The sequence below is a fragment of the Sus scrofa genome, chromosome 8, assembly GCF_054392235.1.
Source record: "Sus scrofa isolate SSC_HxYL_T2T_F1_AM1 chromosome 8, Sscrofa_HxYL_maternal_Yorkshire_Landrace_v2.0, whole genome shotgun sequence".
NCBI lineage: Eukaryota > Metazoa > Chordata > Mammalia > Artiodactyla > Suidae > Sus > Sus scrofa.
This window is the reverse complement of record NC_139390.1, coordinates 30,293,565-30,321,049: the sequence shown is the minus strand read 5'-3', so window position 1 is coordinate 30,321,049 and position 27,485 is coordinate 30,293,565. Positions and strand designations below refer to the sequence as shown.

General features: G+C 39.4%; 1 protein-coding gene across 23 annotated transcripts in view; it reads right to left on the bottom strand.

Moving 5' to 3' along the window:
• The window catches only part of KLHL5 (kelch like family member 5), a 79,232-nt gene extending 52,183 nt beyond the window's left edge, over positions 1–27,049 (bottom strand). For 2 of the 23 annotated variants that reach the window (XM_084971739.1, XM_084971756.1), the window contains exons 1-5: positions 26,732–27,049; positions 21,359–21,465; positions 13,684–13,796; positions 9,886–9,958; positions 6,293–6,769 (exon numbers count right to left, since the gene is read on the bottom strand). In XM_084971739.1, coding sequence (XP_084827865.1) covers positions 6,293–6,675 — 383 coding nt within the window. In that variant the 5' untranslated portion in view covers positions 6,676–6,769; positions 9,886–9,958; positions 13,684–13,796; positions 21,359–21,465; positions 26,732–27,049. Of the gene's footprint in view, positions 1–6,292; positions 6,770–6,846; positions 7,052–9,885; positions 9,959–13,683; positions 13,797–21,358; positions 21,466–26,731 lie in introns of those variants that run through there. The other 21 variants (XM_021101108.2, XM_084971755.1, XM_084971741.1 and 18 more) reach the window with 15 other exon arrangements.
• Positions 27,050–27,485: the final 436 nt, after the last annotated feature.

Here is a 27,485-nt window from a genome sequence, read left to right as displayed (position 1 = left end):
ACAGTACATACATACTATGGAAAAAATTCATTAAAAAATGAGATCTGGGAGTTCCCGTCGTGGCGCAGTGGTTAACGAATCCGACTAGGAACCATGAGGTTGCGGGTTCGGTCCCTGCCCTTGCTCAGTGGGTTAACGATCCAGCATTGCCGTGAGCTGTGGTGGAGGTTGCAGACGTGGCTCAGATCCCGCGTTGCTGTGGCTCTGGTGTAGGCTAGTGGCTACAGCTCTGATTGGACCCCTAGCCTGGGAACCTCCATATGCCGCGGGAGCGGCCCAAGAAATAGCAAAAAGACAAAAAAAAAAAAAAAAAAAAAAAGAGATCTGAAGAATTCTGAAGAGTTCTATTCAGCAGTCTTCACCTCTTGACCTCTGTTGATCATAACTCCAAGCCATTCTTCACATCCACCACTATAATGAGTTTTAGCTGGACACACGGCTATCCAGGCAGAGACCACATCTGAACCTCCTTTGCAACTAGTTGTGGCCATGTGACTAGGACTGATATATGCAACTTGCGTTATTTGCTTAATATCCTCTCTTTTTTCGATCCTTCCCAAGGGCTAGAATGCAGAGGGGGAGCTGAGGAAGCTCTGACCATTAAGAAAGAGTAACATCCTACAGGATGGAGAAACAAGAAGGATGGAATCTGGCTCTCCAAGTGAACTTGTGCAGCAGAGCTACCTGTTTGCCCTGGGACATGGGGCCCATCTCTTGGGGGTGATGGAGAAATAAATGTCTATTTTATTTGAGTCATTGTATTTGAATCTTTGTTATATCATCTTAGCCTATTTTCTACTAATATACTCCCTAAAGTTAAATGACCAAATTACATGGTTCTGTGCATATGAGTGATTATGTGGTGTGTGTGTGTATCACTGTTTTCATGCCTCATACATCTAATTCCAAAAATATAAAACTTCACTATCCAGTTCCAAATAGATGGAAATAAAATATAAGCAATAAATGTCATAAAAAGGTTCTTCTGCCTTAAAAATTCGGAGTTATAAAAGCCAGTTGTGCAACTGTAGTGCCTATCATTTTTCCTGAGCTGATTCTTTCCGGGAACTAGTGTGATTCCAATAAATTTATATTGTTTAAATCAGCCAGTCAATTTCAGTTGCTTAAAATTAAGAATACTGATTGATACAGTGCACATATAGGCTTTAGTGGGTTCATGAGCTCCTTGAACCCTATATGAAATATTTAACATATACACATGCAAGTACCTGCACACACCCATGCAGAAGGTTTTCTGGGGAGAGGTTCCACAGCTTATGTCAAAGGAAATCATGACATGACTTGAGTATATATGTATAAGGGAGGACAATGCAATTCATCCGTCCCAGATACAAGCACATTACAGTTGAAATTCTTCACCATCTCTGGATGTAAAATTTTTTTTATGGGGAAATGTATAAAAAATTAATTTTAAAGTGAACGAGAATTAATAGACTGGTTCAAACAAGAAGACGTAGAGACAACATAAAGAGGGTTAAGAAAAAGGAGACAAGATGTGAGGAATGGTATATTATGAAGATAGTCCCTTCTTTGGAAAGGAGAAGGACCTAAATGCCTTCAAGATGAGTCAAAAACTAGCAAGTCAACGGATGAAGGGATTAAAGAGTTCAAGGAGACCTAATGTTGAAACACAGAGTAGAAAGCAACCAATAAGATGGGTTGGATGACTGTGGGTAAAGGGTTGTGGCTGGGTCAAGAGATTATACCTGTAACCCAGCCAGGGTTGTTTTTTTCAAGAACTGGGCTAGGAACCTTAGTTGAGGAGAGAAGGTAAAACTGGTTAAAATGAATCATGAACTATTATGTTAATCCAACTTGAATTCAGTGATTAAATGAACAGTCGGAGAACTGTCTGCTGGTATGTGTGCATGAAATCTACATCTTAAGTGTCTGGGTTGAAAATGAAGTTATTTCCAAGTGCTCAAGGTCAATATCAACAATGATAAATCAGATTAATGGTATGTATCTTCGAGACAATGTGATGAAAATGGCACCTTACTTTTGTGGTCTTCCTCCCTATAATTCATAACCAAATTTAATCGTGAGAAAAATATCAGACAAATCCCAACTAAGATATTCTACAAAACACCTGACCGCTACTCCCCAAACTGCCAAAGTCATCAGAAACAAGGAAATTTTGAGAAACTGTCACAGCTCAGAAGAGCCTAAGGAGATACAATGATTAAATCTAACTGGCATCCTGGAGCGCATTCTCCAAAAGAAAAAGGAACTTAGGTAGACATTAAGGAAATCTATCAAGTATAGACTTTAGTTAATAATAAAGTATCAATATTGATTCTAGTAACAGATATAGCATATTAATATAAGACAATACTATTAGAGAAAATGGGGTGTGGGAAACATAGGAACTCACTATGCTATCTTTGCAATTTTCCTGTAAACCTCAAACTATTAAAAAAATACAAAGTTTAGTTTTTTTTTTTTTTTCTTTTTCTTTTTAGAGCCGCACTTGCAGCATATGGAAGTTCCCAGGCTAGGGGTCGAATCAGAGCTACAGCTGCCAGTCTATGCCACAGCCACAGCAATTCCAGATCTGAGCCACGTCTGTGACCTACACCACAGCTCATGGCAACGCTGGATCCTTAACCCACTGAGCGAGGCCAGGAATTGAACCTGTATCCCCATGGATACCAGTTGGATTTGTTTCTGCTGAGCCATGATGGGAACTCCCCAAAGTTTAGTTTTTTAAAATACAGTTTCATTTTACTTACTAACCTTGAACAAGTTACTTACCCTCATTGGCCTCATCTGTACAATTGGAATGATAAGAGTAGCAATCTCACTCAGAAATTTATGAAGACTAACACAGTGCTAAAATGCTTAGAACACAGATAGCCAACACCTGGTCAATATTAGCTATTATTATTTCTGGATACTTGTAAAGTACAGTAATATTCTATACATGTGGGCTTAAAAAAAGTCTGAAATAGAAAATATTAAACCCTAACTTTATAAACAAAATTCGATATAACGAAAATTTCTCCAGTATGTCAAAATTACATACTTTTAACGTTGGCAAGTCAAGTGTAAACTATGTTTATACTATGGTTATATGGTAAGCCACCAATGTAAACCTTGCTGGCCCCAGTAAAAATTCATCTTGAGTTGAAGTCCTCCTGAGGGCAGGGCCCTGAGTCAGACGAAGCCAGATGATTGGCCAGAGGAAGCCCGGAAGGACTGCCCCCGCAGGAGTGATTCAAAGGACCACCAAAAGCTTGCTCTTTTTCCCTCTTCCTTTCTTTTTCTGTCTCTGTCATTCTCTCTCCCTATCCCCCACCTGTGCCTGTATTTTTTCCACACCTATATACTCTTCTCTCTTTAAATAAATGCTTAATTGCCTCACTGAAAGAAAGAAAGAAAGACAGACAAACTTAGGAACCCACTGCTCACACAGAAGGTCACAGCTCTGTTACTTACGGTCTAAAATTCCTCCTGGTGTAAAAAACAAAAGTTTGTATTCTAATAACAAAGTAATTACCTGGATGATTCCATGGAGGAAAAGTGGTGAGGCTACAGGCCCAAGATCAAAGTTAGAAGATGAGCAACTTTCAAATCATTTAGATGTGTGACGGCAGAAATTACCCTAAGTCTAAGGCTCAGGCAGACATTTCTCCTAGTTAGAATATAAGTGATCAAACATATTAGCAAATATGATGCCTCTTAACTCCTGCTTTAATTTCTCCAGATCCACTGTAGATGGCATAATTCTGTGTATGTAAAACCACTCATCTGTCTTCCTCTTTTTCTAAAAACTCTAAATTTCAATCTAAGTTCTGAAATCTAAGAATTATGATCGCTTAAATGAGAAATTCTCCGTATTGCATATGCATTCCATTTTGCAATATCAATCTATAGTATACTCAAATGCCTGCTATATATTTTATTATTTGCAAATATTATATAAAAAAAAGAACTATTCCAAAGTTATCTATAAAATTTGATGAATGTCAGTGTAGCTTCTTTTGACATTAACAATGATAGCTTTTGATTTGTTTACAGTGGAAGGGCAACTGCCTAGAGAGACTGCTCACTTAATCAAAAGTCTGGGGGCAAATAAATGCATCTTCATGACAAAGGTCAAAGACTCAGAGCTGGAGGACTGAAGGAGGATTTAAGAATTGGATACACGTAATCTTAAAAAATGGAGAAGCAAAAGAATACATGCAAATGACATTTCTAAAATCTAGAAATTTTTCCTTTGCAATACAATGTTGGGATAGAAATCTCAAACTATCAGGAGTATTAAATTATTTGGACATATTTCCTCGTTTATATCTAAGTAGCAAAGATATTTTCTTTAAGTATATTTTATATTTGAAGTAATATTTTAGATACAGTTTGGTCACTGCAGATGTCAGCTGTTTACTCTCATTATTTACTTTCTTAATCTTCTTGACTAGTATTTTTAAAACAACTATATTTATTTTAGATTTTAAAAACATTTCTATTTTTAAAACTCTTACAAATAACATATCAATTATATATTATTGAAGTATGCACGCAGCATTCTCCCAGTCAAAAGCAACCTTTTTCTGTCATAATGAATACCCCATCAAGATGATATTTCAATGTGGCTACTAAAGAATAGATTAACTTAATTTCAGTAATCATTAGCTATGCAAACTACTTCTGTTGTAAGGAAGTAAATTATAATGCATATACCCATGCGTGTATAACCTTTCCAAGATTACCTATGTATATAAATTTGATACTCACATATGTATAATCTCTCCAGGTAGTAGATACACATTAAGAGTTTTACAACTTATGCTGGTAAATGAATGAATGTTTTGTTTTGTCTCTAATTCTGTGAAAATATTCTTGATATACTACATTGATTTTCAAATAAAAGGATGATTGCTCTTTGGTTTCTCACAAAAATAATAAACCCTGAACCTTTTACTATATAAATTATTCTTTTGATGGCAACAAGTATCCAAAGAAAATATGTAACAATGAAACCCTATTAACTCAATTGATCTCCATATTAAAGTGATTAGTTAGCTCCTAGTCCCTTAAGATAATGCTAAATGATTAATTCAAAAAATGTTAATTAAATACACTAGTTACCTATGTAAAGATACTCCCTTCTCTCCATTACACAAGTGACTACAGACTATATTTGTTACTACTCTAACACCACAGTTCAGAATTCCACATTCTGAAGATTAGAAGAGAAGGCAATAAATAGCCCCAAGTAAGAGACACTTGAATACATGAACTCATTTTGTCTCCATCTCTTATGATGCCTATATTAATAATAACCAAATACGAATGACAAGTGTTATCAAAACCTGCAAAGGAATTTTAAAAGAAAAAGGATCCAGTAACTAACCTAGAAAAATGAGATAAGCCTTTAAATATTTTTGAGTGAAGATGAATCAGAAAGACGACTTTCAGGCTCCCACTTGTTACATAACATGCTACAGTGGTTTAAACTGATTAATACAAAAATTCATTTCAAAGATAAAGCCTGGTTCCATGGATAAAGATGGATAAAGCCACTGTGAAATTACCAATTTTTAATTTTCTCTCTTCACACTCATTTCCCCTTCTTTTTGCCCCCTTTTCACCAGCCGACCACATCTAGTTCCTCTATGTTCCCTTACACTCTCCTGAAGGAATGCCCTTCATTTCCCTAAATAGCACAATTTTCAGTGAAGTGAAGGTAACAGGAATTAGTAGCTGTCATCTTAGAAAGAGACATGTTACTGTATTCTCTGTATTAGTCTGGAGGGCTGCAACATAGGACAAAGAGAAATAACCATAAGAAAAATATTATTGACAACTACAATGGTGTAAAAAATTACTGGTAACTACCACGTGCATCTCCTTGTAAAACCTTTCGTTTACAGTAAAATTTTAAAAATGACTCATTATAAATGTCTTCTATAGTTTTGCTATGACTATAGAAGGTAAATGAAGGAAGCAAACTGCAAGGCAATGATGCATAAAATTGCTACCATGTATTACTTTCAAGGCAGAGCCAGATCTATACATGGAGCACAAGATATTTAAAAATGAGAGCTATATGTTGTCTTTATAATTTTTCAGAATTAAAATCAGTATCAGAACATCCAAACAATCCCAGCAAAAGTACTACCTATGCGTACCAAGAAATTATATATGTGTACATACATAGAGAGAGGTATATAAAATCATATATTTTAAATAATAATACTCAATTATTTTAAACAGTATCGAGACTATACCCCCACACCCCATTTCCAACAGTAAGAAAATAATCAACCTGCATGAACTGGAATCAGATTCATTTTCTTCTTCACTAGTGCCATCATCCACTTCTGGTCTATCCAGCCAATGTGCGCCGCCACAATCTTCTGCTGTAAACTCAAATGCAGGGACTTCAGAGGTGGATGCCATTGGCCAAGAAGGTGAATTCTGAAAATCCAGTTGGCTGGACCTTCGGTAACCAATTGAAGCCAAAGGCAATTGTAGGCTACATGGATCTAAAAACTTTCTCCCACCGTGTGCTCCGGTCTGTCCTCGATTCCAAAATTCTCCCTGCTGGCTGTCAACTGTAGAATTAGGAGATGATGCTTGATGGCTAAACCACCTCCATCTGATTTTCAAAATCTGCTTCACATCAAACTCTTTACGAGAACCAGACATCCTCAGAGAAACCAAGTGATCGTCTAGGCAACGGGCAAAAAGCACTGCACACAGATTTGTGCATCCAACCAAGACAAGAGAAGTATATGCTCTGCTGTATACAATAAACAAATGGAAAGGAAAATAAATCACATTCACAGCTACATCTACATTGACTTTATACCAACATACCAGATTATAAAGAACAAAGGACAATGAAAAAAAGATGAAACACGGTGGAACATTCCGTTCAATCAGAGCAAACTCTCATCCACCTATCCTGAAGCAGCTCGACCACTTTCCCCGGCTCTCCTTTCCCTGCCTGACCATTAGCTCTCGCAAACACCGACAGCATTCATCAAAGCCCTTTCAAATGCAGAACACCACCCCTTTCCTTAAACCACAAACGACAGAGACCGAAAGCACTATCCCAGGATCTCAGTCTCTGTTGCTTAGTGGATTAACTCTTCTACTGCTGAAACAAGAAATGTATTCCACAGCCTTCTCCTTTGTACTTAGAAATCACTGTAAGATGAAAACGTTATCTATTTTTCATACCAAGTTCCTCAATGAGGCATCATAAAACAACAGCTTTTCAAAACGCGTTTTAAAATTAGATGAGTTACAGTGATTTTCAAGCTGTGCTTCTCGGCTGGGAGAAGGGGGGAGGAAGGAGGAGGAAGACAAGGTGGGGCTCCTGTTCGGGGCTCGGCACGTCTATCTTCTCCCTTTAGGAAGGGAGTGTATTTCATTAATAGAGTGAGACACTAAGCAAGACTTCATCTGAGCAAAGGATAGCGAGGAGAATGAGGAAAAAGAAAAAGTTTGAAAACTACAAAGGATCAAAATATGACAGGACTTATTCTTTTTCAAATAAATAACCTGAAGTCACTATTGCTCTCTAATCAAGGCCACTTGGGTTTAGTACAATAGCCACATTTCTATGACACCACTTAGGAGAAGAAAAGTGTGGCTCAAGAAAGCTAGCTGGGACTGGGCAGGGATTATTTCTCGGGTGTACAAATACCCTGATAGTGCCCTCTGTTGTTAGTAAAACAAAGCAATGGTCTGAACATGGTTGCAGCTAAAGGCAAATTGTTAAAGCAAATGAAAATCAAAGGCAATCAAATTTTAAAACACTGAATGGTTATTCTAAGACACTACCAGGCACTGGGGGTGGGGGTGGGGGGGAGACACAGATATATACATCTTGGTTTCTATCCACAAAAAAATAACCACATTGAATTATTGAAACAAAAATATTTGAAAACTTAAATGTAAGAAACATTATAATGCTGCAGTATTACATTTTGTTATCTACAAATACAGAACTCGAGTTTTCAAGGTGCTCAGTATCAAATAATTTTACTTGAAAGGCAATGCCTGTTATCAAATGACCCCCATCCCTGCTCCTCCTCCAAAAAAAAACTGCTTTGGATGCTTAGAAAAATATTGTGAGGCATATATCTTAACCCCACACAGCTCTTTAGGAGAATAAAAATTATTCAGCAAAATAAGAATGAGAGGCATGAAAAGCCATATATATGATTTTGCAGGATAAACCATAAATATTATAAGAAAGAAAAAGGAAATATCAGGATGGTGTGGAGTGCTATGGGCCAGTTTCATCCAGGAGAAGGCTTCCAAGAATAAGCTGTATAGGTGAACGAGGAAAGATTTTACAAAGGAATTAAGATACTAATAAAAGCATGAAGTGAGCATTCTGACAAAGAAAGAGGGGTAGCAGTTTGATCAGCCAGCCAGATATAGCTAATTCATTTTAAGGAGTAGTAAGAGATAAAGTTGGGTGCATAAGAAGAGAGAAAATGCCTTGAGCACAAAGCAAAGGTGTAAAAGCTAGCAGGCAACGTTAAGTGGACTGTTGAACAGGGCAATATTTTAGCAAATTAATTTAGCAGTGGTATGCAAGATGCATTAGAGAGTGAAACGACACTTTTCTGTTTCTTCTCACCTCTGCCCAACTTCTTTTATTAACACCCTTCCGAACACACTCTGCCTATCTAACTTTGTTTCTACTGTTTTCCAACACGGACACACTGCTTCATCAGTAAAGACAGAGTCTACATTATGGTGCTTCCTCTTTCAGAGGATGTTTGTGTCTCAATTTCTATGGTTTTGAAATCGCATTCATCCTTCAAGGTTTTAGCACGGGCACTGCTGGCCTTAGAAAAAGGCTTTTCCAATTACTCCAGCCTTGTGGCTCTCAAGGGTGGCACCGACCCTCTGCTCCAGCACCCCCAAAAGACTTCTGGAAGTAGGGGGATAGATTTTAGGTTACTGTAATGACCAGAAAGGGCTACGGGGCATTGAGTGCGCAGGCGCCAGACATGGTAAACATCTTAAAGTGCAGGGTATAGACCCACACAATGATGAAATGCCCTGTGGTAGATTTTAATGATTTTGCTAACTCTCTTCATTCATATAAATATTTACCAAGCATTTACATGCACAAGGCTCCGCAAGAGGCGGAAAGATGAGTAACAAACAGATCATTCTTTTAAGGCTATACTCTGGCAGACAAAAGAAAAATTAAATGAACATTACAGATAAAGAATACAGGGTTTTTTGGCCATGCCTGCAGCATGTAGAAGTTCCCAAACTAGGGATCAATCCAGGCCGCTGCAGTGACAATGTCAGGTCCTTAACCTGCTGCGCCACAAAGGAACTCCAGGAATATGTTTTAATGAATAAATTCTATATAAATAAAATTTTAAATTGGATTCAGGAGTTTCTGTTGTGGCTTCAGTGGTAACGAACCCGATTAGTATCCATGAGGATATGGGTTCGATCCCTGGCCTCACTCAGTGGGTTAAAGATCCAACACGGCTGTGAGCTGTGGTGCAGGTCGAAAACGTGGCTTGGATTCTGAGTTGCTGTGGCTGTGGAATAGGCCAGCAGCTGTAGCTTCAATTCAACCCCTAGCCTGGCAACTTCCATATGCCGCACATGCCCTAAAAAGAGGAAGAAAAAAAAAAAAAAGCACTGCTATATATAGCACAGGGAACTATATCTAGTCAATTGTGGTGGAACATGATGGAAGATAATGTGAGCAAAAGAAGATATATATGTACCTATGTATGACAGGGTCACTTTGCTGTACAGCAGAAATTGACAGAACATTGTAAATCAACTATAATAGAAAAAAGAAAAATCTTTTAAAAAATAAAATAAAATAAATTGGATTCAATCTATCAACATGAGAACACTTACCAGAATCCAGTTACAACGTGCTAGCTCCAATAGCTAGTCGTGTCTTTGTTTGGTTTGGTTGACTGGCTGAAGCCTGAACACAAGAATGGACTTCATTAAAGGCCACTGAGATGCCAGACATTTCTCAGTACAATATAGAGAAGAAATAAGGAGATGTGAATGTTAAAATGTTAAACCATGCCCAGCTCCTAAGAAGAGCCAAAGACCCCTTTCACCAAAATACTGAGATATACATTCAATAAACACCTCTTTAATGTAGTAGCTCTTCTGAGTAGGCTAGAGATGCAGGTGGGAAATTAGCCACTGAAATAGGCTTTCTGATTTTAAAGGGATACTAGGACCTTGGATTGGCAAAGGCCAAGCAGCAGCCTTTAATCATTGCTCCCATAACCGTGGGTTTAGTTACATGTATACATATATATACATGCATTTGTATACAAACCCCCACCGACCCCAACCTTTTGCATCAGTGGACTCATACTGCATGCTTTTTTCACTGAGACACTTATTCTGTCAATCTTCCTCCTCTCATTCTTCCTGGTAATCAATATTGACAGCTTGGTGTATGGCTTTTCACAACTTTTTCCAAGTTTACGAAATTCCTACCTCAACTTATATACACATATAGGAATTTCTGTTATTGGGTTATAAAAGAGATCATATTGTACACCTATTTTGGCATTTTGCTTTTCTCACCAAAGTTATATATATGGAAATGTGTTTAAACTAAATTATGATAATTTTAAGAGTTACAGAATATTTCATAATTATAAAACACAATTTGTTAAACTCTTTCCTTGCTAATGGGCATGTGGATTGATTTCAGGGTTTTTTTATTTTATGCTATTAATATATTGTTGAAATAAACATCCTTGTGAGAGTTTTGTGTCTGTGGAATTTATTCACAGGAGTGGAATTGCCAAGTTGAAGGAATGTATATTTTAAATTTGAAAAGATACTTTCCTGAAAATCATATTTTCAAAAGTAAAATCAGTATATCCTTCTCATTTACTTTCATAGGCCCACCAGTCAACAATAATACAGTTTTTTGGTGGTTTTTTTTTTTTTTTTTTTTGTCTTTTTAGGGCCACACTCTTGGCATATGGAAATTCCCAGGCTAGGGGTCAAACAGAGTTGTAGCTGCCGGCCTACGTGACAGCCACAGCAAAGCCAGACCCGAGCCACCTAAGCTACAACTTGGGGCAATGCCAGATCCTTTAACCCACTGAGCAAGAGTTATCAAACCTGCATCCTCATGCATACTAGTTAGGTTCTTAACCTGCTGAGCCACAATAGGAACTCCAAGTATTACAGTTTTTAAATCCCATTGACTACTGGGCTTAAGCATATTTTTATAGATTTACTGACCATTTTGAGTTCTAGTTTTCTGAACTACCTATTTATACTTTTTGCCTATTTTTCTCTTGGGTGCTTGTTTTTTCCTTATTATTAACTAGAAGCTCTTTGTGCACTATAGATATTAACTTGTTATATTTTATACTTTTTCTATTTTCCAAATGGATAGCAACTAGTGCCAGTACCTTTAAAAACATTTTAAGGAGTTCCCATCGTGGCACAGTGGAAATGAATCCGACTAGGAACCATGAGGTTGCGGGTTCCATCCCTGGCCTTGCTCAGTGGGTTAAGGATCCGGCGTTGCCGTGAGCTGTGGTGTAGGTCGCAGACGAGGCTCAGATCCCGTGTTGCTGTGGCTCTGCATAGGCTGGAGGCTACAGCTCTGGTTAGACCTCTAGCCTAGGACCCTCCATATGCCATGGGTGTGGCCTAAAAAGACAAAAAAAAAGAAAAAATTTAAATTAAATTTTGACATACAACAGAAAAATGTGCAAGTCACAAGTAGAGTGCCCAACGAATCAGCACAATATGAACCTTATCCAGGTTAAGAATTATTACCAGCATTCAAGAAGTCTTCCTCAAGCCCCTCAAAGATAACCACCAACTTTAACATAATTTAATTTTATCTGTTTCTGAAATTACATATTCTTTTTTCACCACTCTTTTGAAATTAATCTTTGTGGTTGCCTACAGCAGCTAATAGTTGGTCTTCGGGGCTATATAGTATCCTACTGTATAAATATATGACCATCAAAATCCGTAACATTTGAATTTTTCCTAGTTTTAGACTTTGCAAGTAATTCTGCTATAAACATTCTTGTAAGCGTACATTCAACTTTGACTGTTATTACCAAATTACACTCCCACAGGCAGCAAAAGAGAAATGTAGTTACTCCATATGCAGCCAACACTGGTAGAGCCAGAATTTCATTTTAGTCATGCTGATGGGTGTGGAGCGGTACTCATTTGGCTTTACTTTACATCTCTCTGATTACTGATGTGGTTGAGTAACTTTTCATGTTTACTGGTCATTCAGATATCCTCTTTGTGAAAGGTCCTTTGTTTAGTTTTCTTGACTTTCTTCCTATTACATTATCTTTACATTTTTGATTTGTAGGAGCTCTTTATATTTCTAGCAAGAGCCTCCATCATCAATATCATTTTGATATAAACCACTCCCACTGAACTGAGGAATTATTTTTGCTTTGAATTTTAACAAGTCAGGATGCTAATTCTGTTCCACTATTTATTTTGATGCCAATATTAGTGTTTTAATTACAGTACATTTACAATATGTTTAATATTTGTTAAAGCAAGTTCTTACTAGAGTTCCCTGGTGGCTAAGTGGGTTAAAAATTTGGCATTGTTGCTGCAGTGGCATGGGTTCGATCCCTGGCCCAGGAACTTCGGCATGTTATGGGCATGGCAAAAAAAAAAGCAGCAAGTTTCTATCTCCAAATGTATTATTTTACAATATTTTTTTTTGGCTGCGCCAATGCAGTGACATGCAGATTCTTGACCTGCTGCTCTACAAGGGAAGTTCTACAATAATTTTAAACCTAATTTTAAAAACATACTGTTCTATATACTTTAACATCGTATTACCCGATCTTCTCCTCAACAAAAACCCCAACACTATTGAGAATCTAATTGAAATTGTATTAAATTTGTACAATAATTTTAAGATGATTGGCATTTTATTATATCAAAGCTTCACAAACATATATTTTTTAGTTTGTTCAGATCTTATGCTCACTAATAGTTTTAAACCCTTTTATAATTACAGATTTTATGCCTTTCTTAATAAAATTTTTATCACGTTCTCGTATTTTCTTTTTTCACTGTTGTAAATGCAATAACTTTTTCCTAGCATTTCCACATGGTTATTGCCATTATAATAAAGTTGAATACATTTATCTTATATCTAGTCATTTTATCACACTAAACTCATTGCTATGACATTTTTAAAATTAGTGTTCATATTTTGTGAAGTTAGAGGTAACTCTGAGACATCTAGGTAGAGATGTCAGATAGATGTTCCTGTAGCTCGGATCCAAGATCCAAGCTTCAAGAACTCTTGAAAGGAACAACCAATGAAGTAGAGGAAAATCAGCAGAATATGGTGTTACGCTAGTCAAAGGAGAAAGGTGTTTCAAGATAAAAAGGCATGGTCGCTAAGTTAAATAAGATACCATGTGCAAAGAAAAATGTTCACTGGAGTTGGGCAACACAATTTTTGCCAAATCACATAGGAACAGTTGCAGTAAAGTGTTGGGGACCAAAGCCAGACTATGAGGGGTTGAAGAATTTAATGCAGGATGACAAATTAGGAAGAGCACGTAAAGATAACTCCTTTAGAAAATTCTGCTGAATGGTGAGGCTGTGGAATAAGATTAAGCTGGAAGAGCTGAGGAATCAAGGCAATGGATTTGTTTTGCTTACCTGTTTAATGATTTTAAAAAATACAGAACATATTAGAACGATGAAAATGATCCAACAGGAAGGTTAAGATGATGACTGTAGGCAGAAGCATTGGAGCAAAACAAGTGAAGACTCTGATAAAAGAAAAAGGATGGCTTGAATAGTCATTGCAGGTGGGATATTTTCCTCTATTGCAAGATTTATGAGTTTCTAAATGCACTGATTATTTAAAAGGAAAGAAAAGACATGCATGAAGCAGCCTATTCAAGTTGAAAATCAAATCAACCCTCTAAAAGGAGTCATGAAATAATAAAGATTAGAAGAGAAACTAAAGAATTAAGAAATAAAGTGACAGAATTAGAGATCTGGCCCTTAGAAAAAAAAATTCCCAGCATCTTCTCTTACCTTCTTGCAAGTTTAGTCAAAGAAAAAACAAATTAGCACTTAGAGGATAGCATGGCCATTAAAAGAGTATTTAAATAAAAGAGCTAAAAAAGATAAATATACATGAATGTCGAACTGGATAAGGAAAAAAGCTGACAAATGCAAAGAACATAGGCAAGCAAAGTTGGAAAATACTACTCAAAGACAGAATTTGCTTAAAAAGGGCTGGGTCTCTATTCAATAGTTTTTGCCAAGTTAAGTTTGTCTAAGCTTGGGTATTTTGAGGAGAGATCTTCACTCTAACAACATACAAATTATCTATTGATAAAAGTAGCTTTTTATAGCCCCCATGTGAGAAAGGGGTTTACAGAAATATTTCCTGGCTTTAACTGAATTCTTGGGCCAAATATGTTCTTTATGAAAAATATGTAGTAAACTTAAGCATTAGTGTTTTCATGGCATGGAATTCAGCATTTTTTTAAATAACAATTTTTCTTCTGTCCCATCACCTTTTACCATACAATACAATATTGTTTCACTCAAAAATCTTTCCAGCTCTAATGAGAAGTACTTCCTAGGGTAATTATGAAAGATCAGTAATATTAAAAGTCAATACATTGTAAGATTATCAAAATGGTCTGCACAGGCTACTCAATATAAATTAGATCCCTCATCATTCTCTTGATTTTTTTTCTTTTTTGGTCTTTTTAGGGCCCCACCTGCAGCAAATGGAGGTTCCCAGGTTAGGGGGTGAATGGGAGCTGTAGCCGCTGGCCTATGCCACAGCTCACAGCAATGCCAGATCCTTAACCCACTGAGTGAGGCCAGGGATCGAACTTGCATCCTCATGGATACTAGCCGGGTTCGTTATCCACTGAGCCACGATGGGAACTCCCACCTCTTGATTTTTTCATAGCACTCATCACTACCTGGCATATTAGATGTTTGTTCCCTTATTTATTGTCTTTATCCTCACCACAAAGTTAGCTGCAGCAGAGCTTTGTCTGGCTCACCGCTACAGCCCTAGCACTTAGAACAGTACCTGAAAGACAGGTGCTCAATAAATATTTCTCTAATGAATGAGTGAATCTGATAACTATATGAGAAATAATAAAAGGTATATATTTACACTGTGCATTTTTGAAACTGTAAAATTAAGAACTGAATGTCCAAAGGAATGTTAGAATACATTTACCTCTGGTGACAAAACCGTTTCCGTATTTCTTCAACTTAAAAAATCCCACAATATATTACTTGAATTTCTTTTTTTGATTTCATTCTTTCGGCATAAAATTTTTATCACTTTGAAACCTACTGGCTAAAGGGCAAATGTCTCTTCAGGCACAACACTTTCTTCAAGCTGATTATCATATTATATTCTGGACCTCTTCCTTATTTTAATAACTTTGCTTTATTTAAACTTGAGATACAAAAGCTCACACATTTAAAATAGGTAACTGTCCATTATGAATACATTTTTCAAAATGTAATTAAGGAATCTACATGCAATTTCTGCTTCAAAACTGCTGAAATGTTAGTTTGTGAATTTAAAAGATGACATTATTCAGTATTACAATAGAAACACTGAAATGTCATTAAGGTAGACTACAGGTAAGCTCACTTCAATAGTATGGCTTTTAAAGCTATAGCTTCTCTCAACAACTTATTGATTGATGGATGGATGGATTGGTCTCTTCAGAGCTACACCTGCAGCATATGAAGTTCCCAGCCTAGGGGTGGAAACAGAGCTACAGCTGCCAGCCTCAGCCACATCCACAGCAATGCCAGATCCAAGTCACATCAGCGACCTACACCACAGCTTGCGGCAACAGCAGATCCTTAACCCGCTGAGTGGGGCCAGGGATTGAACTGCATCCTCATGGATACTAGTCTGGTTCGTTACCATTGAGCCACAACAGGAACTCCTCTCAACAAGTTAAATTATAGCCATTCAGTTTCTGGCTTACATGGGTAATCATTATTATACAAACCTCTCTTCACATAGAATTTTTAAGACAGCAGTATTTGTTTTATGAGCAATCAATTTTAATGAATCTATACCTATACTTTTAAGTGTGTAATATCTACTGCTTAAAATACATCAAAAATTAATTCTACTGTACTAACTCAGCAGCGCTTTACCTCCCCAGTTTTCCCTCAGCCATAAAAATGAGGTACAACACATGATTTCAAAAAATCTTTTAAAGTATGGTAAGTCTAGAGTATATTTTTTTTTTAGGGGGCTGCGCCTGTAGCATATGGAAGTTCCCAAGCCAGGGTTCGAATTGGAGCTGCAGCTATGGCCTGCACCACAGCCACAGCAACACTGGATCATGGCATCAAAATTCCTTTTATCATGAAAAAAAAGGTTAGAAATCCAAAATTAAATTTCTAGCACACTGTTAAGTTTTTCACTTTGTTAGTATAGTTTCATGTCAAAAGCCATCTCATATACAAAGATTTCATATCTTTGTGTACCCTCAAAACACTGTGATATGTACTTATAAAAGGCCAAGGTGGAAAACAATGCATGGGGTAAATTTTAGCCGTTAAGCTAAATTATATTTCCTTGCTATATGATCACAGAGCATCCCAAACTACTTGCTCACATAGCTCAATAACCTCATTGAAATTATTTATTTAATGGCTGTGTTCTCCCCTAGACCGGAAACTCTATGAATATTACAAAAAGGACTACAGCTTTTGAAGCACTCACAACACAGGAACTGACATGCAATTTAAAAACTACAAAAGAGGAGTTCCCGTCATGGCTCAGTGGTTAATGAGCCTGACTAGTATTCATGAGGACACAGGTTCGATCCCTGGCCTTGTTCAGTGGGTTGAGGATCCGGTGTTGCCATAAGCTGTGGTGTAGGTCACAGATGTGTCTCGGATACTGTGTGGCTGTGGCTATGGCTGTGGTGTAGGCCAGCAGCTACAGTTCCAACTTGAACCCTAGCCTGGGAAACTCCATATGCCGTGGGTGCGGCCCTAAATAGACAAACAACAACGACAACAAAAAATTGCAATAGAGCATGGTAAAAATATACAGGGGCAAGCAGAGGATGCTAAGACAGCTGTAGAGGTCATAGGTACATTTCCAATTAGGCTGGAACTCTGAGTGTAATAAAAGCCCGCTTGTCGGATGAAACCTATAGTTGGTCCATTAAATGAAAAAGACAGTAATCATAAAAATTTATTTACATATTCTTGAAGATCTTGTTTTAACTTAAATGTAAAATGCACATTCATTCACAAATCTTTTCATGTAGGGTTACTGTCACATATTTGATGCAGACCTCCTCCTGAGTTTGGGTCTTCTTTTTGCATAAGCCAGGCCCACAAGGACCCATCATCCATGATTTCCACTTAATGTTTCCGTAAATGGAGAGAGAACTTAAAAGCACTTCTGCAAGAATAGGAATACAGAATCCATTAGACCAGTGGTCTATCCACCACGAGATAAAAAGCCTGTGCCAGAATGGAAATTAATGTACTACTTCCTTCAAGCAGAAAGTCTTGCCATGAAAAAATCGTCAGCGGAACAAAACTGCTTCATGATGTAGTTCATTTACACTCGGGTGTGGACTCCTCATTTGCTTGAGACCCACTAATAGTCTCAAGGCCAGTAAGCTGAACCATGGACTTGGACACATGGACAGGCTCTGCTTTAGACTTTGATGATTTTCCACCTGGTCTTTTACAGGTATCCAGCCTTCATCAGATGTGGTAGCAAATTTGTTAATAATTCATCTACACCGAAATGATTCCCCAAGTTTTCAAAGAATGAATTCTCCTTTCCTTACATTCTCACTAATTTACATGCTTCCTAATGTTTTATAGTTACTGGTAAAAACAAGTTTGTGAATAAATACAATCAACTTTTGGGAAGTACCCAATGTGGCGAGTAGGCACAGAGTCATGCACTTGGGTTATGGAGCCGCCTACTCAGCTGTGAGTGACCAGCTGGCCCTTGGGACCCATAAGTACATTTTCGGAGGGAAGAGAATGCACCAAGTTAAAGCCAGGGGTCAGTTCAGAGGTCACCAGTGGGATGCTTCTGCTGTCATTCTACCACATGATCACTTCTTATTAGTGGTAATGTAAGTGGCAGAGCAGAAAGAACCCAAGTCAATAACCAAGCCACTTACCAGCTATATAATTTGGACAAACCACTTCATCTCCTCAATCTTCAGTTTTCTCTTAACTGGGACTGAAGTAAGTTGCACATGCAAGTACTGAGTAAGAATCTGGATCTGTAACGGCAGCTATTTCCTGAGTGTGTAAATGTGCATGATAACATGTAACAATGTACACTGAATAGGGCATTTAATTGTCACAAACACTTGGGCAAACAGGGATTATTCCCCTTTCATGCAAAGACCTTGAAGTGAAGTTACATATATCTGCTAAGTGGCAGGGTTCAATTTGAATCCAGAACCGACTCTAAAGACCAGACACTGTCAAGTAGACCACACTGCTTCTTGCGTCTAAAGTTTTTTTTTTTTGGTCTTTTTAGGGCTGAACCCATGGCATATGGAGGTTCCCAGGCTAGGGGTTGAATCGGAGCCACAGCTGCCAGCCTACAACACAGACACAGCAACACGGGATCTGAGCCATGTCTGTGGCCTACACCACGGCTCATGGCGACACCGAATCCTTAACCTACTGAGTGAGGCCAGGGATTGAACCTGCATCCTCATGGATACTAGTCCGGTTCGTTATCCGCTGAACCACGACAGGAACTCCCTAAAGCATTCTTATTTGCAACCTGCAACCACCTTTTGAGAAGGGAGAGTAGGTATTTGCCCCCATTGGCCAAATTCGGAAACAGTTTCTGAGTATAGCTGATCTGATATCAAGGTGACCAAGGTTAGCTATCTAGAAGAGAGCCACAGAGCAAATCTGAATGCTTTACCAGTAAGATTGACCAAACTAAAAGCAAATAGGTACTAAATGAGAAAAGAAGAGTAAACTTAACACAGTAATCCTAACAAAATACTATTAAGTTCATCATAACTGCAATTAAGTGCCAATGTGGTATTTATTCATCGAGTACAAATACCTCATAGATTTTGCCCTACTTGGCTCCCTCCCATTTTCTGTCAACTATCTCTTGGTACTAATAGCTGGTAGGAGAGCCGGGAACATTTGAAAACATTTAAAAAAATCAGCTAAGTTAATATTATATGTTCTTTTATCCCTAACATCATCTAAAAAAGTTATCACAATTGATACCATGAAGACTACAGCATGATTATAACAAAATATTTTCTTTTTAAATTAGCCCTTTGACTTGATGAAAAGTAAAAATGCAAGAGGCCCTAGTCATCCATGCCTTAGATTTTGTGAATTTAAGTATATATTTGCTGTGGCACAAGGATGAAGACCATAATACCATAAATATGATGGCAAACCACTGCTAAACTCCTGCCAGATACTTCATGTTTGGCTGTGCACACAGTTGTCTTATGTGCCATAAAAAGTAACAATCTGGATAACCACAATTTTGTCCTTTACTGATCTGAACTAAAACCATTAAAATGTTTGTCTCCGTACTTTATGGTGATGGGAAAATGCAATCAATCAGGACTCTCTAGATACAAATACAATCAAGCAAAATTGCCCGAGTTCTCTGAACATGAGACCATCACAGATCCACTTGATTCTGCGGTAGGACCACTCAGATTTTATAAAATGTACTTTATATTAGGTAGAACAGAGTAAGCTGGCTAAGGAAAGGGTGAAATGTGAGCAACAGACGAGAGAAGAGTTGAGGCACTGTTTCTCAATTGCTCATAATTAGAAATGGCTAGTCACTATATAAGGTAAACCGGTTAACTATTAAAGAAGCTCCCTGGCTTGCCCCACAGCCAGATCTTAAAAAACAAAAACAAAAACCAAAGAAAAAAAAGGAAAAAAAGAAGAGACCAAAAGACTATTCCATGATTTAATTCCACTGAGGAGCAAAATAAGGCATGCTGGTGAGTCAAAGAGCGATCACCGGCCAGCGGAGGCCAGCATTAATTCCTGGCGTTAAACCAATGTTCTTAGGAGGCAGTTCAGAGCAGTCCTCCCAAACTCCGGACTCCAAGTTGGGGAGCGGGGGACGACACAAATAAATTTAGAAAGAGGAACTGGTTCAGGGCCCTCCACTGGACCATGCCGAATCTGTTCAGCAATTCTAAACTCCTGCAGGGCACAGAATTGAGTATTCCTTCTTTCTGCTTAATAGAGAAATAGCGCCCAAAGGAAGGCAAATATTTAGTAGAAATGAACCAAACAACCTCAAATATAAATCTCTACTTTCCACACTATAGCCAAAGAGCCAAAGCAATCGTCCAAAGGGTAATTCTTGACCACATCACTCTTAAAGAACTTTTTTTCCCTAATCACCTGCAAGAGGAATAAAAGCCAAGACCTTTCGTATGGAATTCAGTGTTTTTGACCATCTAGGAATCCTTGCCTACCTTTCCAGCCTTACTTTTCTCTCAACCCTTCCATTTCATACTTTCTATCATGAAAAGAATTAAAACCTACTACATCAAAGAAAGCAAAATGAGTACTACTGAATATTTCCCAATTCAAAAGGACTGCGGAAGACACTAGATAGTAACAAGCGCGGGTAAATCTTCTTCTTTTCTGCTATTAACCTTAACTCTCCCAGCTCTATTCCCCTGGCAATCTGTCGGAAGTAGTAGGTCAATGATGTTGCTTAGCAACATTGCTTATAGTAAAAATGATCCTCCTGATTAGTAAATTTGCCCCTGGACTCAAGAGGAATGAGAAATGAACTATAAATACCCTACAGAAAGCCATAGCTCTGACTTTCCTAAGTATGATGGCTCCTGAAATCGGCACATCCCTTGTGGGGATCTGGAAGCTGGCTGTCTATGGAGTTGTATGAGAAATACTATCTCCTGGGGGACAGGAGGTTTTTTAAGCCCATTTGGCTCTGGTACCTACATGATGTGAGCTTTTTCTCCCTGCATCTCGGCTTTTACGTGGAGCGAGGTCTCCCCGGTGGCCATGTGAACCGATTACACGGACTGCTGTGAGGATCACAACCACTGCTGAGGAGTGTGTGATGCTGCTCTGCCCGCAAGCTGTGGTTCCTGCCTGATGCCCTTCTGGGTAAACAAGCCAAGAAGACCCATTCATTTGCATGGAAACAAGACTATAAGAATGTTTTAGAAAGACTTTCCAGAGATTCTACAATTTGATCCCAAACTGCGTCCTCTTTTTGCCTGCTTTTTTAGCCTAATGCATCCCTGACAAATGCCACCTACCCTCATACACAGCGTTTACTCACCTTCCTCTGTTGTTAGCCTTTCTTTCTGGGGGATCCCCTCTTCCAGGTAACACATACTACCTCTCCACAGTCCATCGCTTTGGCCATCTGCTGGGGTGAAGCTATGGCTATTTTTCAACCAAGAAGAAAGGAGACATAGCACAGGGAATGAATGCCAAGGAGACTTTGCTAGAGAAGCTAAGTACACAGTTTACAGAAAAAAAGATGTAACTTTATTGAGAATAAAAATAGGTTGAGTTGGTGAAGAAATACGGCAATAGCATGGTAAAGGGTAAAATGTCCAAACAGAATTCTAGATCAATTTGGAGTATAGAAAAGACCAGACGAAAGCAGTCTATTAAGGGCTCCCTCCTGCCTGCATTATTAGCCATGGGAAGAAACTGGGGAGCCCTGTATCAGCATCAAAAGTAGGTGACTTATAAAAGATGATTCAGTAATCTATACCCTGGGAAAGGGAGAGGAGGGAAAGGTTTACAAAGAAGAAGGTATTCGCCAGTGTTCAGGGAGGGGATATTGTTGCTACAAGTCAGCTCCACTTCTACCTTATCCTGATCATTCTAATCAGCCTGTCTCGCTAGATTTGCAAGCTGATGTTACTTTGTAGTAGAATTTTCAGCAGCATCACAGGTTTCTTTCATCTTAAGCTATTAGAACTGCCTTCTTCTCTATTACAAAGTTGTCAATTATCCTAACTTGTTATACTTTAGGGCCAACTCTATCACTTCCAAACTCTCGTAGCGGTTAACTTCAGAATCAATCAAGACGTGGCTCTTAGGAAAGAAAAAAAAAAAAAGATCTGGAATTGCTAAAGGCTCTAGTTTGTTTCCTTTAAGGGTGCACACTCTTAAGGTAAAGTCACCCATTTCACAGCAAAATACAGAAACCAGTCAGCAAAGAAAGAGAGGACTGAAACATATGTGCAGAGAGACACAGGCAAGAAATCATATTAACCTGGAGAGGGAAAGCAGCCCCCAGCTCCTAACTTTCTGTTATTGATGTCAACTGCCTCTGAGACTCAGCTGTACTTCCTGCCCTTGGATTCTCTGACAAAGCTATATCCCATTTCTAATAAAACACTTTTTGCTTAAATTAGTTTAAATAATTTTCTATTTGTATACTGTCACCAAATAATCCCCAAGACCAAAAATGATGGTAAGAGGCAAAGTACATCTGTGTGTATACAAATAATCAGGTTTTATCATATTGAAAGATTCTTTTAATGTTGTTTTAAAGAGAAAGGGAGACAACTCAATTGCAGCTATTTTCTCTTGTGGTGTAAACTTTCCATTCATCATTTTATTCTCATGGGATCTAACAGAGTGCCTCACACACCACATTTAACAAATGTTTATTGAATGGACATATAATTAAAAAAATAATGACATCTACTCAGCCAAATAGTTCGTCTAATTGGGAGTTTTCAAAAGCATTTCAGTTCCAATTAATAAAAGATGTTCTTTATAATTCTCATTAGCATAATTGTATGATTATACATACACAAAGAAATGCTGTTTTCTATTCTCAAAATAGAATACTGAAAAACATGATTTGGATTTGATTTATTCAGATTTTGTGTTAACTCACAGGACTTTAAAGTCTGCTTAGTTGTAGTCCTTAAGACTGTCTGCAGGAGTTTCCATCATGGCACAGAGGAAACAAATCTGACTAGGAACCACAAGGTTTCGGGTTCGATCCCTGGCCTCATTCAGTGGGTTAAGGATTGGTGTTGCCGTGAGCTGTTGTGTAGGTCACAGACATGGCTCAGATCTGGCGTTGCTGTGGCTGTGGGGTAGGCCGGCGGCAACAGCTCCAATTAGACCCCTAGCCTGGGAACCTCCATATACCATGGGTGCAGTCCTACAAAGGAAAAAAGACCAAAAAAAAAAACCAACACAAAAAAAACAAAAAACAGGCTGTCTGCAGACTATTTCTGTTCTCCTCTGGGCATAAGGAAAGGTAGAATTGCATTTCCCCACCTCCTTGAAGTTGGGTTGTAGTCGTATGAGTTAACTGGCCATTGAAATGGCAGTGGAAGTTACATGGGCCACTTTCACGTAAAGGCCTTTAAGAGCCAACGTGCAATGTATCACATCCTTTCTCTTGCCTTAACAAATGTGGAAGCAGGTGTTGAGACGAGCCCCTGACAATCTGGGGCTCTCAATGACTACTGGAACAGAACTCTCCTGCTGACCCTAACTGCACATGCAGTGTGACTGAGAAACAAAACTTTGTTGTTTTAAACCACTAAGATGTCAGGGTCTTTTGTTACCACATCATTATTTACCCTACCAGCTCTACCCAGCAAATCCCTCTCCTATATGAAGACAGTGAATAGCTCTGGCCTTCAATTTGTCTTCAGAATGATAACATTTTGTATAGCAATGCGTCATTTATACGTTCTTATAGAACTGTTCCTCATGATCCAAGCTCTCAAAAGTCAAACACATAACTGAGTGGAGTCAAACTTTTGAATGAATCCCTCATTTTCTCACCTCTCACTACTTGCTATCTGAAATTCAGGGGTCAAGTACATTTCCACAGGATGATATATCTTGCTGTTCAACCTCCTGACACCTACACTCAGGAATGAAAAGAATTTAGACAGTAAAGGATTCCAGAGACATTATTTGTGCCCTTAAAACTGTTTTTCTACTACCTAGTACTTATCAGACTTTCAATGTCTAGTGAGTGAACTGCATGCTGTTGTCATTCTAATCTTAGAAATAAGGAACCAGATTCAGAAAAGCTCATAAGCTTACTAGAAACAACCTCACACATTAGTGGTACAATCCCAGATTTTCTGGCTCCAAATTCCTTTCGACTATGTACCATGCTTTCCAAGATCTCTTACTGCTACAGAATTCTAGGATTTGATAGTAAACTAATAGTATCAATAGTGTTTGTGATAAAAAGCAAATATTAATGACATTTTTACAACCAAGAATAATTAGAGTCATCCTTTAAGGAGTTCTACTTGCCTAAACCGAGTTTAATTCAAGACCCTGAGTATCCTGAAGCACAGAACAGCAAGCAAGAAGTCCTAAAGATCATTTGGTCCAACAGGCAATTTGCAAAACAACGAAGAAGAGTAAAAGAATTCCAGGAGAAGAGCAGCCTTTTCCTTTGAGATATCCCATTTTTAGAATTTCACTTTTAGATTATCTTCACCTTGGTTCTTAATAAATTGGCTAACCTCAAATTCTTTGCTAATTCTTATCAAACCTCACGAAGAATCACCTGCAGGATGGGCAATCCATCCACTTCTGTAGGTTCAGTGAATGGTTCTCATTTTGTGTTTCAGAGTCCAATAAATTTGGAAAAGGTCACAAACTATATCCCCCCCCATGGAGTTCCCATCCTGGCGCAGCAGAAAGGAATCCGACTAGGAACCACGAGGTTGCAGGTTTGATGGATCCCTGGCCTTGTTCAATGGGTTGAGGATCTGACGTTGCTGTGAGTTGTGGTGTAGGTCGCAGACACAGCTCGGATCTAGCTTTACTGTGGCTGTGGTGCAGGCCGGCAGCTACAGCTCTGATTAGACCCCTAGCCTGGGAACCTCCAGATGCTGTGGATGCGGCCCTAAAAAGACAAAAGAACCAAAAACAAAACCAAAACCACACACATATATATATTCCCCTTTAAGAGAGTAAACTTGAACATTAGTTAAAAATTGTGAAATTGAGTTTAAAAAAAAGCTACTGAAATTTGTCTAACCTCACCATCTCCAACTTGAGCTCAGAATCTTATTTCAAGAAATAAACTACTGATTTCTCATGTCTTAGAGAACACAGTTTGGGAAATACAGTTCTAGGTAACTCTAAACACTAAGAATGGATCAACTTAAGCCTTCGGAGAATTTATCTTAAGAGTCTTATTATTGCCCCCTACTGAAGAATACTATCCAAAATTCATCACTTTCTGTAGGGATATTTTAAAAATGTTGTCAACTGCATCACAACAGTTTCCTTTTTTATTACGGCCCATGGACAATGTTCCTCTCAGACTTCATTAGTAAAAAAAAAGCCCTGTTTAGGCAGAAGAACTGGTTTGCTTTTATCTTGGAATTAGAAACACACCGAAACTTACTTTATTCCTTTCATTTTTTGCCCTGGGCTGCTTCTCGGAAAAGCCCAGAGCCAAAACTCTGACTCACTTCAACTACAGGATCTGATAGTAGGCACTTGGTATTATCTTATCCTTGACTTTGTAGTCTTTTTTCCCCACTGCTCTGCCTCAATTTTCTCATTTAGTTTTGTTTTGCGATACAGTACCATATGGACCCTAAGTTGCTTTAAATCATTTTTGAAACTACCTATTGTATGTATTAAGTTCTATTCTCTTACAATTTCATATTGATTTCTCTCTACTTGTCCCATTCCCCCACAATATCAGTGTCAGCTTTGTGTAATAGTATTCACAGTTATGACAAGCCAATAGAACATAAATATTCACAATAAAATCAAATTTGCAATGTTTAAAACCAGGAAAAAAATCATTAATGGTTTTTCAGTGGTCTAATAACCAAAAAGAATTATTAAATTGTTTTCTAAAGGGAAAAGACAATTACCATTTATTGGGTACCAGAAACTGCTAGGCGCTTAATACACAACAGTTTCATTTTTTTTTTTTAAAGCAGAAGGGATGTTGGTATATACATACTCTCTGGAAAGATGCACAAGAAACTAGTAATACTGGTGGGTGGGGAGAGAGGTTTTGTATCCCTCTTTCATAGTTTTTGAATTTTGTGAATGTATCAATTATTCAAAAATATTTTTTAAAATGGAACGATAATAAAGAGGGCAGAAATGCTTTACTCTTTGATACAGCAAACTTTCTTCGTCAGCTTCTGATCCAATTATGCACTGATGCCAAATGAAAAAGTTTCGACCAGACATGCCGGGTTTTATTGAAATAAAGTCCCCTTTTGAGGGTGAGGCAACTAACTCCTTTAAAACTTAGATTATGATAGCCTGCGGGTAACAATTTTAAAAAAATCCGATATGGTTTCCAGTTTGTTTTATTGATACAAGAGTACGGGGAGAAAGCGCTGATTCTGGACAGCGGTACACGCCTCTGCCGTTTGGCCACAGACGCCGCATCCAGAACTTTGCACAACTCAAGGGCGGCCCAGACGCCGCTCTGGGGCTCTCGGCTGCCGGACCAGGGTTCGAGCCCCGGGCGCGGCTAGGGGAGGTCCCCGCCCGGCCCACCCCTCCAGACCGACGCGCCCCGGGACCGCCTGCAGTAGGGCCCCACGGGGCTTGGGCTGCCGCGGCCGGGCGGAAGGGTCGCGTGGGATCGGGAAGCGGGCCTCCGCGCGCGGCTGGCCAGCCGCTGCCCCCTCCCCGACGCCCAGAAGAAAGTCGCACTTACCGTGTCGGGCTCCGGAGGCGGCCGGGGGGAGGGTCACAGCGCGGTGGGGGGGCGACCGGGCGGGAGGAGGAGGGAAGGCGGGGAGTGGGGGCCGGCAGGCGGAGGAGAGGGATGCTCGGCCCCTGGGGCGCCCCCAGCCCCTTCCTAGATGCCTCACCCCCGGCGCCGGCCAGCCGGGAGCGGGCCACTCCTCCTCCGTCAGGCTGTACCAGGCCAGCGGGGAGAAACTCTTCCGGCAGCCCGGGAGGGGGCGAGCGGGCGCCTGGGGGTCGGGAGCCTGCTGGCGCGTCTGTCCCTGCGCGGCGCAAGAAGCGGCCCGCTCCAAGCGGATGCCCGCCCCGCCCCCTCCCGCCAGGCCCCGCCCCGCCCCCTCCCGCCAGGCCCCGCCCCCTCCTCGCCCGCCCCGCTGGCCCCGGGAGACCGCCACTGCCGCCGCGCTGGCGGCTTCTCTTCCCCAGCGAATGGCTCCGCGAACCGCCAGGGCCCGGGGTAGGGAGCGAAGAAGGGGAAGGGGCGGAGACAAGGAGGGGAGGGGAGGGCTGCGGCGAGGGGAGCCTGTGGGGGAGGGGGACGTCAGGCTGGGCGGGGCTCTGGCCGAGGGGGCGGGGCGCGGAGGACCTGACAAAGATTCTGGTTGTTCCCCGCCTCTTGAAACTGGGTTAAGGGGTAATTCCTGGGGGTGGAAGTTTAGGAAGAGGTCCCTCTGCAGGGCTGGAAGGCGATCAGAGAGCTGGCCTGTGTTTTTTGCTGCTTT